At 41.0% G+C, this 18,104-nt stretch overlaps 1 protein-coding gene across 2 annotated transcripts; it reads left to right on the forward strand.

The window, feature by feature from the left end:
- The first annotated feature begins 2,841 nt into the window (after window positions 1-2,841).
- inpp5jb (inositol polyphosphate-5-phosphatase Jb) lies at window positions 2,842-18,098 on the forward strand. 2 transcript variants are annotated; one of them, XM_046033938.1, is made up of 13 exons: window positions 2,842-3,274; window positions 7,484-7,944; window positions 9,187-9,294; window positions 9,567-9,675; window positions 12,490-12,606; window positions 13,672-13,847; window positions 14,123-14,234; window positions 14,700-14,809; window positions 15,005-15,200; window positions 15,479-15,616; window positions 15,703-15,786; window positions 15,866-15,970; window positions 16,131-18,098. In XM_046033938.1, the coding sequence occupies exons 2-13, from the start codon at window positions 7,496-7,498 to the stop codon at window positions 16,464-16,466; spliced, it is 2,040 nt and encodes a 679-aa protein (XP_045889894.1). In that variant the 5' UTR covers window positions 2,842-3,274; window positions 7,484-7,495; the 3' UTR covers window positions 16,467-18,098. The 2 variants fall into 2 exon arrangements, with proteins under 2 accessions (XP_045889894.1, XP_045889895.1); XM_046033939.1 differs by lacking the exon at window positions 7,484-7,944 and having other exon boundaries at window positions 2,843-3,274.
- The last annotated feature ends 6 nt before the right edge of the window (window positions 18,099-18,104 follow it).

Below are 18,104 nucleotides of genomic sequence, written 5' to 3' on the forward strand. Positions count from 1 at the left end.
CATTAGGAGAATGTTCAACATTATTGCACAAAAGAATGAAAACAAATTGATTATCAAAATTGTTGCTGGTTGATTATCTGATCAAGCAGTCAATTACTTAGTCTATTCAGCTTTATGCAAGATGTGCCTTATTTTGTGTCCTTAAAAATGTAGAAATGACAGAAGATGTTTTGATACTAATAATTGAATTGCAATAATGGAGTTGTACTTATATTTTTCAGGACAACTATCTGAAAATGGGCATTTTGTAAATTTAAAGTTGATTTGTAGTAATTTTGTTGAGTGAGTTTCTATTAGTATTTGAGGGAAATCTACTCAAAAAAATATGTTTTGTGCTAGACTCAGAGTATAAGTTGTGCACAATTGCATTTATTGAATAAAGAATTAGTGGAATTTAATTTTATTAAGCATCAGTGAATCAATGTAATTTAGTATGCGGAAATTAAATGTTTTTTAAAAATGTATTATATTTAAGTTAAGGTTTACTCAAAAATATTACCACTGCTGAGGTAATCAAATAATTTGAGTATTCTGAACTTATTTGGGTTTACAGTGTAGATCAGAGTAGTCTCTTGGGTAAAATGTGATGCATTTTATGTATGCTAATTTAAACCATCATGCTGCTACAACTAGCTAAACAATGGCTAAACAGGGGTTGTAACACCTTTTAAAAAAAAGTGTAACAACTAACCCCGTAATGACAGCTAAACATACGATGAGGTGAAGCCAAAGAATACTGCCACATGACATTACTGCAAGAAATTACAATTTAAAACTTTACAGCAGTGGTGAGAAAATAGCAGCCTGTGGACCTAATCTGGCAAAAGCTCATATTAAGGTAGATAAATTGTAAATAGAAGGCTTGTATAAATCCCAATAAATATGACCTCACCCCATACAGTAACATCTAACACTCAATGTGCAGAGTGGCAGCAGGCTTTCCAAACAGGGCATGGTGCTGAAATTAAGTCAGATGAATTACATATACATAACATAATTTAGCCTATATCACAACAGATTTGAGTCAACAACAGAACTTTTCTCTGAACATAAATGAGGTAAAGTATCAGCAGCAGCTCATTGTTGTGAATTAGTCCTTAAAGTGGTATAAAAGTCAGTGATGAGTTGTTTTTGTGTTTGGTGAACCACAGGAAGATGTTGAAGTGTTGATTCATATGCAATACATTTCCTCAGATGTATATTTTGTGGTGTGGTCTTTACACACACAGTTTCTGACATCAATCATATAAAGGCCACAGGTCATGAAGATTGATATGATACCCTCAGGTGTTGATGTGGCAACACCTTATCCATTGCTTTGGCTCAGTGTGGAGGTGTTTCAGCTTGTGTCAAAATACAATAATTTTAATGGTTATATGGTGGTAGGCGTACCTGTTAAGTCTTTATTTAGAGATTATGTGTAGTAAATAAAATAATATTTAAGTAAATAATTAGTAAATAATCAGCCATTAAACTTTTCTGATAGAGGGAGAAACAAACAAAGCCCATTAAGTCTGAAATCTCCTCATTACCAAAACTCTAACATCGAAGCTCCACTGCTCAGCTCCCTCAAATCTGGTGATAAAGTTCCTTTCAGCCTCAAAATATCTATCCCATTCATGCTCTGCACTTATGAGTCTGTCCCTGTACAGTCTTAAATCTTAAATTAAAAACTCGTTATCATCAGAGGTGAGTGAAGGGCAGAAAATCTCATGGGGCTCCTCTGACCGTCATGGTGTATCTGTAAAAGAGCATGCAGGCTTGGTCAACCTGTCCTGCAATAAAAAATTGTATATAGTAGGCCTATACTAACACTATACAGAAAAATGAGGACTGAAAGGGTTTTGTGTGAGGGGGAGTTTGTCTGAATTAATGGCCAAAGTAACATAAGTTGTCATACAGACTGTATAGATTTATAGCTTACAAATAAAACTGAATTAATTCCAATAGGTTTGTGCCAGCCCTGTGATGAACTGCTGACTTGTCCAAGGTGTACCCACTCTCCCCAGTGTGGCTGTGACCCTGCACGGATAAGAGGTCAAGAAGATGGATGGATGGATGGATGTTTATGCCAAATACTTTCCATTTAATTAGTAAAGTAAAAGTATAGTATAAATATAGCCTACATGCCAGTATATAGGCTACATAGTAAAATACATAGGCTGAGGTGCTGGAGCGTGGTTATAAGAGCCTTTTAAAAAGGTGGTTTTAATAAAGTTTTGGCAAAAAGCATATCTTCATTTGATGAAGGCAGGGATCAGTGGGGAGCTTTATTCTTAACAGTACACAGTTCTGCCAAGACAAGACACCTTGTCCCTTGAACCCAACATTTCGCTCTTGCGCTTATATTTACAAACGTATGGGGGCTGCACCAAATCTTTTATCCACCAACAAAAATAATCTGAGCTGGGGGGCGGTTTCTGACTAAGTGTTACTACAAAGGGCCATTTAAAATATACACGTGCTTCGATTCAACTGGAAAGATACGACGCAGTTCGCCACTTCAACCAATATGTGGCAGTAGTGCTTCACCATAGACTTTGACGACATAGAGCGGCCCTTACAAATCTACACTGTTAAATGGTATTTTGGCTCGCGCCCTAACATGGGCTAACCGTGATGGTTTGATAATGTTGTAATGGAAACCAGCGTCGAGTCGGTGCACGAGCGTGTAATAGACAGACAGACAGAGAAAGAGAAGTGTCCCTTCAGCTCGCGCGCGGAAGCCATGTTTGTAGGCGTAATTGCCATGATAGCGTATTTCCTTTCTATCTGCTGTAGTTCTGTGCGCATAGAGTCGGACATTACTGTAACGTTAATCATCAGCCGAACATCGTTGGCAGGCAGCGACTGCTCGTTTACGGAAGCGCGCTCTCTCTTTCTCGTGCTGAGCCGGACGTCTGCTTTAATTTGAAGGGCACGGGATAAAGGCACAGGACACAGGCGCGCGCGTGCTGCTGCAGTCTGTGTCTTTAAACGCAGGAGGAGACATTTGTGTGTTTGTGAGATGTAGCCTGCCTGGCAAGACTGTCGCCAGCATCGCTCCAAACCCACCTGCTCCTGGTCCCTGTCATTTCCCCGCTGAGGAAGGAAGGGAGGGGTTGGGATGCCGATGGTTTCATCTGGTCAGGCGTCTGGAAAAGAAAGTTCCGCGTGCTTTGGTTAACCTTTCGCTTCTTCTTCTTGTAAATTCACATCTTCCACCGAGCCTACATCTGGTTTACTCAAGATCCACCAGCTCTTAAAAACCCTCAACACAGAAGAACCATAACAGGTAAAGGTGATAATGAATCAGTATGTTGTGTTTATGCTTGAAGCCTACCAGGGGCATTTATAATGTAACAGGGCATACTTCTATTAATCACCAGTGGTAGTGACATCAAAAACACCAATCACCAAGACCAGAAATATTGTTGTTTACTTCAGTTTCAGTCTGACATCACCTGTAAATAAATGCCTGAAGGCTGATCCTCGTGCTGTGGACATGCATGAGAAGGGATATTGATACAGTCGTCACAGTTGTGTGTTAAGGCATTTGTTAAAACCATGATAATTAAGAATAAATCTATAAAATGATTTCCATCCCTTTTTAATGCTATAGAGATGGTGCTGGTCAGATTTTCTTCCCCCCTCTCTGACATATTTACACACAAATGCATGCACACTCAGGTACCCATGTGTCTGAGATAACATCTGATGGCAAAACACTGAATTAAAATGACCTTCATCCTCTTTTTCAGCCTGAAAAATTGTCCTTGAAACAGGAGTGTAATTAGGCCAGATACTGTGTCTGGTACTGTCCTCTTTCACCTGAGATATCAGTCAATTCTTCCTCAGTATATAAATATTAGTCTACATTAGTACGCTACCACTGGTGTCTGCTACCCTGAGAGTGTACAATGTAGAACTTGTTTTTAAGTGATTACATAACAGGTTATACCAGATATCAAATGACACATCCTGTTCAAAAAGGTTTCTTGTGTTGCATATTTGCATATTTATGTGCGATCAGATAACTTGATGCTCATTATGCTATAAGTGTCCCTAATCCAATTTAGTCAAAATGCAATGATTACCTAACAGGTAGCCTCAGTAGTTACTGGAACATAGACAACTGTACTATGTTGCTGTTGCAACTTTTGGCAAGTTACATGCACATATTTCTTAATTCTTATTTAAACGCCAGTAGCTTGGCAGGAAGGAACATGTGGGCAATGAACCAACTTTTCTGTAAGATCAAGTCATTGAATTTGATCCAGTAGGTTATGTTAGACTGAATGAAAATGTTATTCCAATTACAGTGCAATGTATGCATGTCAATAATTTGGTCAACCAGATGCTGCTTTTCGTTTGATAACAACATGGTGACCGCGTTCCTCCACAAAGAGCCTTTTTTGACCTCCTTCAGCCTTTGTTGTGACTTGATCAGAAAGATGAGGCCCCCTGGATACAGGGGAGTGATACTCAGTGGCACTAGGACCTGGAGGAGCAATTTACAGCTGTGGCAGCAGCTGCCCTGTCATTTCTGTCCAGGTCATCATTAGTATCCCTGTCATAGGGGCATATGGCCCTGGAGGCCCTTACCACCAATACTCTGCTTGGCTGTAATTTTAACATGAAACTCATGAGAGGAGGAAAATGGGAAATCAACATTATGGTTGGAATCACTGTGCCAACATTAGGCAGCCATGCAGAGCAGAGGATTTAAGATGAAATATAATTCAGTGTGAGGATATAGATAATTTAATGTGAGGATATTGGATTAACCATTAAAGAAGAGAGACACGTAATATGACTTCTGACCATTTGACTCTCTCGGTCATCAAAAATATCTGTGTTGTCAAATAATCCCATCAGAGGAGCCAAGAAGACTGGCTAGAGTCTGCTGTTTGGGTTACACCACATCCTTCCTGGTTCTCTCAGCTCTCACCCCCTCAGGAAGGTGCATGTAAACACCATGACACATTTGTTATTATCAAATAACTCCACTCTCTCCTCTGTGAACGTGTGGGGAATAAGAAGTGGTAGTCTGTCATGACTGTACCCAGAAAGGCAAATGTTGTCATGCAAATGTCATACATGAAGAAAATTTATTTTGTTTGTGTTTTAGAAAGATTAACTGCAGTGTATTTAGATTGTGGCATTGTGCAGGAAAAATATAGAAAAGTGTTTTCCTTAATACAAACAGATAAGCCTCTGCATGTGCTACTTTCATCTTAATCAGTGTCCATAGCCCTCATTTCAGTATTTCCTTCTTTCATTATCTTCTTCACAAAGTCCTGCATAGTGTACCTCCCCGTCTCAGCTATTTTTGTGCCGTAGCTCATACATGGTTTGAACATGCTCTCATTCTTATGTCACCTTCCCTCACATTACCACTGATTATGATCTATGTCCAGTTGTTGTGACGGTGGCGACTGGGACTATGGCATTATGTTGACGTCATTGATAGTGACTGTGAGGTGGTTGGCTGAAGGAAACAATACAGAGCACGTCGCTGGAGGATCACAAGTGTCACCTCAGAGTGTAGGGGGGAGAAGAGAGGAAAGGAATGGAAAGATTTTAGGTCAGGGATAGTGTGGGCGCTCAGCTTGATGTGAAAGGGAAAATATAGGATTGGGGGGAAAACTAAATTGGTGGGGTGAGCAGTTCAGTGTCTGTAAAGTGAAGGTGGGTAAGATGGGACAGCATAGTGTTTGAGAAGATGGGGAGAGAGGAAGGATTAGAGAAAAGGGACGATAAGAGAGAGAGAGGGGAGGGGGATTAAAGCTTTGAAAAATAGACTGTGCCAGAGGGAAGTGTGAGAGGATCAATTTAGAGACATTCTGCAAAGAGACACAGTGTTGTCACTGAATGGCGCTGTCTCGCTCGTCCCCCCCCCCCCCCCCCCCCCCCCCTTAGGACCATAGGAATACATTATGCCCAGCCAGGCACCAGGTTATTGGTGAGCTGAAAAGACAAGCGTGTTTCTAGGCACATGTTGAGTACTGAGGGAGCCCTCCTCTCTGCATGAAAGTCATGGCCTCCGTCTCTTCAAGGTCATGCGAATAATTATGAGAGAGCTGTTGTTTCTCTGTCCCCGAGCAGATAAGCTCTCTCTCTCTCACCCTAATGACCACGAATTTGTCCACAACGTACAGGACGCCATTTGCGCCATGTAGAGAATACGATGGGTTAATGTCTGCCATGATTTGGCTATGCACCCGATAACGAAAGGCTAGGTTTCCTCTCACCCTAAAAGATATGACATGGACATTATTTGGTGCTTTCTCACATGTTTCACTTTCACCGCTGCTGGCTGATGGATCTGGGTCGGGCTGCCACCGTGTTGTGCCCAAATCAGCTCTTTTTAATGTCCACAAGAACAAGTCCCCATCTGTGTGGCATTTTTTGTTTTAGGGATTTAACAGCTGAGAAATCATGAGCTTGTTTTTATTTGGGTGTCATCTCTGGTGATCAGTGTATGGACTACGGTGTGCCCATTTTTTTCCCCCTTTAATTTTCCATGGAAGTTTGAATTGCTTTTGTCTTCAGCCATGTTGGAAATCACCGTCATTGCTTTTCCATCAGTTGCCTCTGATGAAAAAGGCTTCACGTATTTTGCAGTTAAATCAGAAATTGTAAAATCTTTTATTAAATGGGTGTGCAATATCTTTACATTGCATTTGTGTTCTATCAATCAGCAATAGAGAAAAGCAAAGCAGACATTTATTCACACAATAATTGAATGGACTGTTACTTGAATGAATGAGCTTAAATTCCTCCTTTGTTTCTGTCCTCCTCAGCTCTCTGTGTCTGTCTGATCTCTCTGCAGGTCCCTTTCTCTGTGTTGTTGTTTATTCCGTGCTGTTGACTTTTGCTGTTCTGGACCGTGCAGCTTTTCCTCATGTTAGTGTGTGGCAGGTGCTCTGAGCTGATATGAACTGACTGAGCATCTCCCTGGTTACTGGAGGACAGGCAGGCGGCTTAGGCACAAGTAGAGAGGATGATAAACTGTGTCCAGGCTTTTTTCCCTTCCAAATCTCCCATCCAAAAGCTCTAGAGGGTTAGGTCTTCTTGTGTCTTTCTGGTCTCTAGCTTTTGTTTTTATGTATTTTGTTCTTTCAAATGTCTCCTATTGGTGTATGCAGCTATATTCATCTGTTTTCAAAGCCATGAGAAGGCAGGTAATCGAACAGTCACGATGGTGGGAGCCTGAATGACTCACTCAGTTGTCCTGCTGGGTCAATAAGGTCTCATGACTCATCAGCTGAATTGACTTGTCATTTGTGAAAGAGACTGCATGTTGTGCTACCCAGTGTTTCAGTGGTAGGAATCCTCTCTGTACCTTTTAATATTTTCATTTATTTTCCATATGCCATTATTTCATCATTGTATGGGCCCGCTTCTTCCATATAATCCTGATGTTACACAGGAATGTTGCCAACTTAATGTTGTGTGCATCTTGCAAGTGGAAACATTCTTGTTGTTGTCTTTGCCACAGAAATCTTAAGAAATGGACCAAGATAATCCGTGCCAAAGTCAGACACAAGAAGATAACCCAAATGGTGCAGCAGAAGCTTTAACAACAGCTCCAGCCACTAATTCTACTGCTGCCCAGCCTGGAGGTCCTGCCAGGCCTCGACGGCCCCAGAGAAGTGCCAGAGTAGAAGGCTCTGTAGACATCTCTGAACCCAAAGCAGAGCCCGAAGATGAGCCCACTCCAGTGGCTAACCAGGACGTGGCAATTCATCCCAAACCCTCTCGAGCTGCAGCAGCCAAACCCTTTGGAGAGCGCACCGGGCCCAGCATTAAGACTGGTCCTAAAGGTCCAGGTCACCACCCGGTTAGGGCTGCCTCAGTCCCCCACCCACCTGTGCCTCCTCACCTGATCCCTCATGCACAGAGAGCCCTCTCTGTAGCAGGTACAGCTGACACTCAGGCCCAGACTGTGGAAGACTTCAGGCAAGTTCCCTGATGCGTGTGTGTCCCGACCTTCATGTCTCAGCATGTTTCCATGTTGCCTTTCATGCCCAGACAGCTGAAAAATAAAAGCCTGGCACTAGCATTTATTTATACAATGCCTGTTCAAAATGTGCCTGTTTGGAACAGACCAATTTCTTGGTGTATTTTGAAATTACATGATATGATTCATTTCAGGGACTAGAAAATGTTACGCCTCATAGGAGTGACATATTTTCACTTAGATGGCCTGTGAAAGGTTTGTGTCTTTCTTTCCCACTGGATGTTGTTTTTTTTCAATGGGTGTGTCTCCCTGGTTCAGTAGGTATTGAATCACTGTAGCCAAGAGCAAACCGGACACCTAGGTTTTGTTCTAGAGAGAACCTTTTCCACAGAAGTGTCACAGCAGTATATACACCCTGGACAGGACACCAGCCTATCAGAAAGCTAACTTACTGTATTTTATACAGGCAAACACATCCTCCTGTTCACATTTATATGGGCGATTTAAGATTTTACAATCTAATAATAAACAATAACAATAATAAAGTGTATTTATATAGTAGCCTTCAAGACACAGTTACAACATGCTGTACAATAAAACAGAACAGATTTGAACGCAAAGACAATAGAACTGACTAAAATGGCATTAAACATAAATTAAATCATAAAAAGTGGGTTTTTAAAAGTGATTTAAGAGGCAAGAGACAGAGTTTGCTGCCTGAATCAATAATACCTTAAAATCAGTTCTTAAAGGAAGAGGTAGCAAATTTAAGGAAGCTATTCATGGTGAAATGTATTCATCTTTCCTATAACTTGCCAGGTCTGGTCCAGAGTTGGCTTGGCTTTCCGAGCCAGTGGATTTTAACATTTATGTTGACAATTAACCTATTCGAAACAGTAGGTGCTGGAAATCAACATCATCGGTTTGTGCTCAGTTTTGTAATGTTAATATCTCTTCAGTAATTTTATACAATTTCCTCTGCATGTGAATCAGAATAACTGAGTTAATTTCATTATAATAATTTTCTATAGTGTAACTGATGATATAATTGTCACTGTGACAAGCAAACAGTCAAGACCTCATGTATTGTGGTAAGAAATTGAGTGTTATCAGGAGGGATAGAAAAGTACATTGGAATGTATTGATACAAAGGTTCTGCAGTCTCACTCAGAGTCTCTAGGTTATGTCACTGAGGTGTGGAGTGTTTATAAGAGATTTTACATAACACCCTTTTCTAACAGGGTGCACATCATCACTTGGAACGTGGGTTCGGCCATGCCACCTGATGACATCACTTCCTTGCTGGGGCTGAACGTGGGGGATGGAAACACAGACATGTACATTATTGGGTGAGTGTCTTGTGGTGCAGTAATCATCCAGTTTCTTCCACATAAAAGCTGAAGTGTCCATTTATTTTCACTTGTCCAACGTTGACACTACAGACAATGCCACTAATGAGCTCAGTTGTGAACCAAAGTAATGTCTCCCCTTATGGCTAAAATTTTCTCACATTAATTAATTGACCATTACATTATCAAAGCTCGCACTCATCATTATCAAACTCTTACATCTCTGTCTGTTGTTGACCCTTGTGTGTTGTTGTGTGTTATTTTTCTTCAAGGCTGCAGGAAGTGAACTCTATGATTAACAAAAGGCTGAAAGATGTCCTCTTCACAGACCAGTGGAGCGAGGTCTGCATGGAGAGACTCAGCCCCTTTGGTTATGTGCTGGTCAGTAATGGCTTTTATTATCAGCACATATGCACATTCTCCTAGTAAAATGTTAAACTGCTTAGATTCACACTGCACGCATTACGCTGATTGAGATCTCTGCTTCCTGCTGCTGTTTCGGCTCATTTTGTTCCCTGAGCAACGGATGGGGTGATAATTCTTAACAAGCATGTAATGTCAGCGTATCTGCTGTCTTCTGCTGCTCATAATGCAAAGTCAAGCTCTCACTGTCTCTTGGTCTCCCTCTGTGTGCCTTTATTCCTGCAGACCTGCTCCTTTCTGTTTCATAATTCCTACAGATACTCACTGTTGGAATGTAGTAAGAAAGGCAATAGGTTTCATGTAACGCACATATTGAATGGGATGTAGCAAATTTGCTAATATATATGGCATAATGTATATCAAATAAGAAATTAAAAGCAAGGCCATATTTATGTAAAATATCCATGGAGAAGTTAAAACATTTCAGTAGAAAGCATCAATATGTTTATTTTCTCAAAATCTGTCTGGTGTGTTGGTATCTTACATGTTTTATGCTTTTAAGGGGACAAACTGTAGCTGTGGTTGGTGTTCAACTGGCTGCATCTGAAATGATACTTGGCTCCGTTGGCATGGTGAGCCAGAGAGCGTGAATCAGCTGTCGAGCTGAACGAGCTAGACAAATGTCTCCCAGGATGCTGTTTTATTTTTGGATCTCAGTGTTGATGGGTCTCTGACAGTGAGACTGATGCTGTCCTCTAGCTATATCATGGTCTGCTAAGTTTAAACCTTGTTAAAATCAGCTTGATGACCTTTTCCTATACTTTATGTGGTTAATGCTGTGAGTAGGTTTGGGGGATGTGTTAGTTGGAGTTTATCTTAAGTAGAGGGACAAACATGGTGGTGTCAGTAGGAGTCTGTCTAGTCATGACATAGTGGACAGATACAAAGTAACACCCTATCAGTTCTTTCCACTTGGAGATAGTCTGCTCACCAAGACTCATTGTCGGGTTCAAACTCAGCTCAGAGCTCAAGACAGTGTACTCAAACAGCCCTCGCACAGAAACACAGACTTTTTTCCCCTGACTATTCACCACACAGTTGCTGATTGTCACAATAATTTCTGTTTAAGTAAGATACAGTTTAGATGTGCAAATTAACAAAGACAAGAATTAGAAATAGATTTCCCTCTGGTCGTAATCTCTAATTGCAACATGGCACACTCTATTGAATGTGTTGCGGCAAGACTTTTTGTATGCAGTGTGATTTACTGGTATTTGACTAATTACACTATGAAGCAGCTAAACATTTTAAATACTATGTAGCTGTAAAATTGAATAATTTCATAACATGATGTATGAATAATGTTTAGGTTAGATCATATTTTATAGAGTTGTAGACACTGAAATAAACCTACATTTTAAGTAAATGCAAGTTAAGGACTTGGTAAGAACATGTGTCAATACGATTTAACGTCTGAAGTTTCTTCAAAAAGCCAAAAAATTATGTAATGTACATACAGTGGAAGAAGATGTTGATGTTTCTGTGGTCATCAGTATTAGAGACTGCAATGAGAAGCCATAATTTTGCACTGAACTTTCCCAGGCTGCCCTGCTAACATCACACTTGTTACTCACATCACACTTCTTCAGTCATGTGTGTGATGTACAAGGTCAAACATACACCACTGCACACACTCTTTCTATCTCTCTCTTTCTCTGTCTCTCTCTCTCACACACTCACACACACGCACACGCACACGCACACGCACACGCACACGCACACATTTGTCTTTGGGCTTAAATTTCTTTTTTGTTCTAAGCCAAAATGTAACATGGCAGCCTTCAGGGGTTCTTCTGTTGTTCATTGATGTTTATGAGACCAACCACCGTACATGCAGGAAAAGATAGTTTCTCTCAGACTCTACACACACAAATATACACACACACACACACACACACACACACACACACACACACACACACACACATACACACACAGTCTGTGTACACATACACACACCACAAATAAAGCCGGTCCACTTTACGGTTCAGTTGAATCCATTACGCAACAAAGTTGTTCAAATAGTCAGTTAGTATACAAGCGAAGGGTCACGTGGAGATGTGTGCCTCCGTTACTGCCCACAGGGCATTTCAGACGGAGTGTGATCATGCTTCTTCGGCCTGTAGTTGGGGGTTGGGATGTGTGGACCACTGGAGGAAGGGGGAGGGAGGGATGAACATAAATATCTGGTGAGGGGCTTGACATAGCATACAAATGCCTCATCTTGTTCCACTTTACAAATGCAGGTGTTATATTCCTGCCCCTATTGTACAATACAAAAATATGTACACTTGTTTTTTTATACTAGTTGCGTAAATGTCAAAAACTGCATATCATTATCTAGCAAAACAAGAAGCAAGTGCTTGAGATGATAGTGGAGGGCTTGGAGAAAGGAAAAGTCTGACCTCCCTGCAGTTTGTACATCACATTTCCTGTGCAGTGCCTCATGGAAAGTAGTGGGAGAGCTGGGCCACAGGCTCCTGCAGGGCGAAATGGAAATGCAAAGGGGTAGAAAGAGAAGGGAGAGTGAAAGAGGACTGAGGAGGGGAGGAGAAGTGAAGCAGAGCAGCAGAAATACACACAGCCAAGCCGCACTCAGCTCAGAGAATTTGTTTATTTAGATTTTAGTGCAAGTTAGAAAGATATTTATACATATACAGAGTTTTATCACTATCTTGTCAGAATTATGCAAAGTGCCTCCTCATACCTCTTGCTATGTACCTATTCATGTCCTCCTGTCTGTTTCTCTTCACCTGTCTATCCATCCCTCAGGTGACTTCACAGCGGATGCAGGGGTTGTTACTGCTGGTCTTTGCCAAATACTTCCATCTGCCCTTCCTGCGCGGAGTCCAGACTGAGACCACCCGCACTGGCCTAGGGGGTTACTGGGTGAGACGGCAACTGATGCCATTCTGTAATCAGCACTGTGTTATTGGAAACATCGTGCATGAAAGTTTAGCTGTACATGGTTTAAGGTTTATGCTTGTATCGCTGTCACTGATACCTTGATAGAGACACTAGTTTTCTATTACAGTTTTTAGACACTTCTGCCGCCTGGTTTGTAAGCAGTGCAGATTCTTTGCTTTATCTAGAGCTGGTGAGGAAGTTGTGGATTTTACTTCTGCTGAGCAAATGTTGGTAATCTAGTGCAAATTACATATACAGGAAAGGCTAGATGAACGGCCCTCCAACCCTATTATCAAGTCTTGTTACATGTTAGTCAAATGCTTTTCCAATCAGCTTTATTATAATAAAGCGATATGCATTGCTATCTCACAGCCAGCAGTTATTCATGCTTGGAAAGCTAAGCAGAATAAAAATGTTCCAAGGGCACAACACAGTCAATTTTTATGTATTTTAACTGGTATGAAAAGTAGTATATTAGTATTAACTATAACAAACAAGCAACTAGTCCATAGGGATTTATTTTAAAAAGCACCAGGTGAAAAAAAAGATGTTTGCGCTACAATATGTTACTGAAAGACAATTGCATTCTCTAAGATCACAGTGGATGTCTGTGTGTAATTTCATGATCACAGAGGGCTCTAATAGATCACTGAGAAAGTTATGTAGTACTTAGTTTAAAGTGAATTCCTCCCCGTATGAACTCCGACAGGCTACATTACATTCTGCAGATTTTATACTGAAACATCTTTTGTGTTTTAGTGGGTCAGAGCAGTTGGGAGAACAGCGGTAAGAAATCCGCAGACTCACCCTGTCCCCCCACTGTGCACTTTATTGTTAGCATTAAGTATTAATGACGTTTGTCGCTGGTCCTTAATGAGTAAACTTCCTGTTCTCTGTGGCAGACACACACACCACTCAATACAGTGAAAACACTCACATGCCAATCACTCTCTTGGGCACTTTTCCATCACTGATCATATTACATTCATTCAATTCATTAAATTTTTTCAACAGTGAGTGCCTTCCTCTCCTAAATATTATTTACAGGGGAATAAAGGTGGTGTGAGCGCCCGCATGTCAGTGTTCGGCCACACCATCTGCTTCCTCAACTGCCACCTGCCGGCTCACATGGAAAACTCAGATCAGCGCATGGAGGACTTTGAGAGCATCCTGCAGCAGCAGCAGTTTGAGGGTCAGGCTGCCACTGGGGTTCTTGACCATGAGTAAGCTAGCACAAAAACACAGGCACACACACACACACACACACACACACACACACAAATATAGACACACATATGATTTTATGTACCTGTCTGATAAACAGTTAAAAATCTGATTGAACATATGCTCTTTGATATATCTGTGACAAACAATCCCAGGTTTATTTTCTCCATATTCATGTGATGTATTTGAGACAAATGGTGTCACAGTCACTTCCTTGCTGGATGTACTTGAACTTAATTACATTTTATTAATGAAATTACTCCTATTTTCACAGTGTTGTGTTCTGGTTTGGGGATCTCAATTTCCGCATTAATGACCTGGAAATGCAAGTGGTAAAATCAGCCATCGATAACAACAAGTTTCCGATGTTGTGGGAAAAGGACCAGGTAAAACATAAAGGCTGTCTTATATATTGTATAATGATAAAAAACTGTGAAAATGAATTTAACTCCTCTGCATGTGGTCTTCCTGAAGAGCAATGAATGCAATTTGCCCCTCAGCTCCTCTGTAATCATAGCTGCTAGTCGGGTCAAGTTTTGAATTTAGTAAAGAACAAACTTAGTCTATACACTGAAATTTTATCCAGACTTATTTTCCAAAAATCTGTGTTCTCTAAAAATGTAACTGTGTCAGAGATCAGAATGCTTGTGATGATTTGTTATTCCACAAGCTGAAGTTGTTCATCATAGAGTACATGATAAAATGTCTTCTTTCTTGTCTGGTGGACTATGCACTGTGTAGGTAATGCCACTAGAGGGCAATATAGACACACTATCTTCTTAAAAGAGTTGTCAGGTTTTGCCAAACAGAAATCCTCAGTGAGTGATGTCTACAAATTCTCATTGTTACAGCTCAATATGGCCAAAGACAGTGAGACAGTGTTGGAGGGTTTCCAAGAAGGACCGCTGAAATTCCCTCCCACCTACAAGTTTGACATTGGAACAAATACATACGACACAAGGTTGGTGCTGCCAGGGTGCTATTATGAATTCTAGGTCACTGACCAGATATCACAGAGCCTAGATCAGTAATACTCTCTTCTATGAAAGGTCCTCACTAGCCTTGGGGGAGCATAAAAGTGACTCTTTTTTTCTCCATTTAAACAAGATGGTATTTTTTCTCTTGCTCCATCTCTATCTTTCTGTCCCTCACCCAGCGGGAAGAAGCGTAAACCAGCTTGGACCGACCGGATCCTGTGGCGCCTGAGAGCCACCGCACCTACTGTTGCTGGGAAGCGTGGCTCCATCTCTGGGCTGACCAGTGGGACCAAAGTAACACAGCACTGCTACCGAAGTCAAATGGAATACACTGTCAGTGACCATAAACCAGTCTCCTCCATATTTACCCTGCAGGTGAGACACATTGGGCTACATTGTCAAGATGACTTAGGGCTTGCATCTTTGAAATACTAATGAAATACCAATACCAAAACAATACTATTTTCACCACCAACACCTTCGCTTGAGAATCCAACAAAATTTTAAATAAAGTGCTGCACAGGAAGTTTGCCTAAGTAAAATACAGTATAAATTTAGGATTTAAATTGGGACATATCTGCTCAAAGTTTATCTTAGAAACCTTACAGAAATGTTTGCATTGTATAGATGTTTATGATAAATGTTCTCTGTAGTTCCCGTACAAAGTGGATATTCCCCTGGTCACACTCATAGTGGAGGATGAGTGGAACAGTATTGCTGATGCGACAGCAAAATTCAAACTGGCGCCCAACTTCTCTCGCAGCTCCTGGGACTGGATCGGACTGTACAGGGTAAATGAACATAACAAATATTTCTGAACATTACCAATTTGAATCAAGTAGGTAACGTTTTGTTATTGTGCTGCTGCCAACCCTAGGTGGGTTTCAAACACCATAAGGACTATGTGGGATATGTGTGGGCCAAGCAAGAGGAAGCTGATTTTCATCGACAAGAACATCAGGTAATCTGAATGCGTGCGTAATTCCCTTATCAAAACATTTTATTTCACATTTAATAGATGTCTGACTAACTGTTTCCAGGTAACCTTTACCGAGGAGGAATTGCCCAAAGGCTCAGGGGACTTCATCTTGGGTTACTATAGCAACAACATGAGCACCATTGTGGGTGTAACGGAGCCATTTCAGGTAATCACAACTCTGCATTATCAAATGCATTATCTCTATGCTAATACTGCAGGTGTTCCCATCTGCATCTTTTTTTCATTACCTCTACTGACATTTTTCTGCTCTTTCTCCATATTCTACCTCCTCCGTCCCACTACTCGTAATCCTCTTTTTCATCTAGATTCAGCTTCCCACTTCAGATCTTGACAACAGCTCTTCAGACAGCTCTGACTTCAGCTCAGAAGATGACAGCACTGTTGTCCTCATGAAGACAAGGTCCCGCAGTCCCAGTCCACGCAAGAGCAAGCACCGCAGCCATCGCAGTGGCAGCCACAGCCGCAGTCACAGCCGTAGTCACAGCCGCTGTCGCTCTGGCAGCCCTGTATATAGAAAAATGAAAGAGCCCAACATCACTGAAGATTCTCCATCAAGCGCCACAACAACAGCCGAGAGTGAGTCCAAAGGATGTCCAGCAGAGGGCAGCAGCAGCCAGGTGTCTGCTCCTGGGGAGAAATAAAAGGACATAGGGGATTCAGGGCTGTGATGCACTGAATCCTGCTGTTGTCACAGGTCACATAGCCAACTGTTGTGTCTTTTATTAAATACATCCACTATACTGTATGTTTTCTGTAATGAAAACATACAGTTTCTGATGCCATCCTTTTCAGGAAAAGCCAACTGGTTTGTCCAGGGGGCTTACTTTGCCTTGAGTTGTTCTCTAAAGCTGTGCACATTGTATATTTTTTATTTGTTAACCTTTCACTCTGTCCTATGTTTCTTCTATCTTTGTCCGTTCTCAGGTTTGGACAGTACAGGGAACTGACACCTTGGATTAGGAAATACTCAAGGATTTATGGTCATATAGAGTAAAGGATTGGTTACTTAATACGTTTTAGAAACCATCTTCCCCATATTCCGAAAGTGGTTTGAACCTCTGCACTGACGTTCCATGCAGTCATGTCAGCAGACTGCATACAAGCGCTTTTAAGATGAGAAGTATGACAGACTCTTTCTCACAATTCACTCTGTTTGCTTTAGTTGTGGAGCATGTATCTATCATGAAACAAATCTGCTCAAACCAAGAGGTGGTAGTGAAAAATGCATTGTTTTCCAAAACATCCTATCACCAGCTCAGCACCTATCAACAGTCACTCATATGATTAGTTTCTGCAAATCTGCAAATGGAGATAGCAATGCTATTGTAGTTCTACTCTTGACATTTGCAATGATCCACCAATGGGTATAAAGTCCCTCTAGGGTGCTTAAAAACAGAGTAGAACCAAAGTAAGTAGAGACTGGGGTTTGGGGGGGGTCTCAGCAACTATCCACAGCAGCAGCATAGCACATGTCAGCGTAGAGAGTGAATGTGAGCGTAAAGGTCTTTAAATAGACATCAAATCAGTGCAGTGGGATGTGGTGGGTGTGTGAGCCTCGTTGTTAGCTGACATGGCATTTCTGTCTTGCTAGAAGTAGTTCATTAATTGTTGGCCATTAACTCTGCTGGTTCAACTAGAGTATATAGAGTACAACTACAGCAATATCTGACCCAGGTAACGTGTGCAGTATATTGCTTTGACAAGCACATACCTTTCTGTGAGATAATGGGCCTTATCTAACTTTTCACGGGAGCAAAGTTACTTTTTCGAATAATTTACCCAGAAAATAAAATTCATATTACACCAATTAGTTTTTATTAATTTTTTAATACATAGTAAAACTTTTTTTTTTTTTTATCATGTAAGTAAGTAAAACTCTGATATCTCTGACAAATCTGAGCAGGAATTCTACTATGAAGAGCAACAGTTTTTCATTATACCCTAAGTAGTATAATACAAAGCTGACATGTTCCACTGTTGTGAAATATCACAATGCAAATGTGATATTTCAGATAAATCAAATGGTCCTATCTAATGCATTATTCTTTGTATGATTTTTTTCAGTTCATCATTGCTGTCTTTGTTTTTGCGTTTCTCTTACTCAGATCCTTACTTACTGATCCTGGTGGTTAGCTGACAGTGAAAATAGTCGTGTTGCATTGTTACCGTGTGACCTCTGATGCACCATGTTAGACACTTTGTACTTTTGGGCTGTTAGCGTAGGACAGTATATACTGTTGTAGCTGTAACCTCAGTATGTATGTATGTCTGTTATCTGT

Source organism: Micropterus dolomieu, linkage group LG21 (genome assembly GCF_021292245.1).
Source record: "Micropterus dolomieu isolate WLL.071019.BEF.003 ecotype Adirondacks linkage group LG21, ASM2129224v1, whole genome shotgun sequence".
Lineage (NCBI taxonomy): Eukaryota > Metazoa > Chordata > Actinopteri > Centrarchiformes > Centrarchidae > Micropterus > Micropterus dolomieu.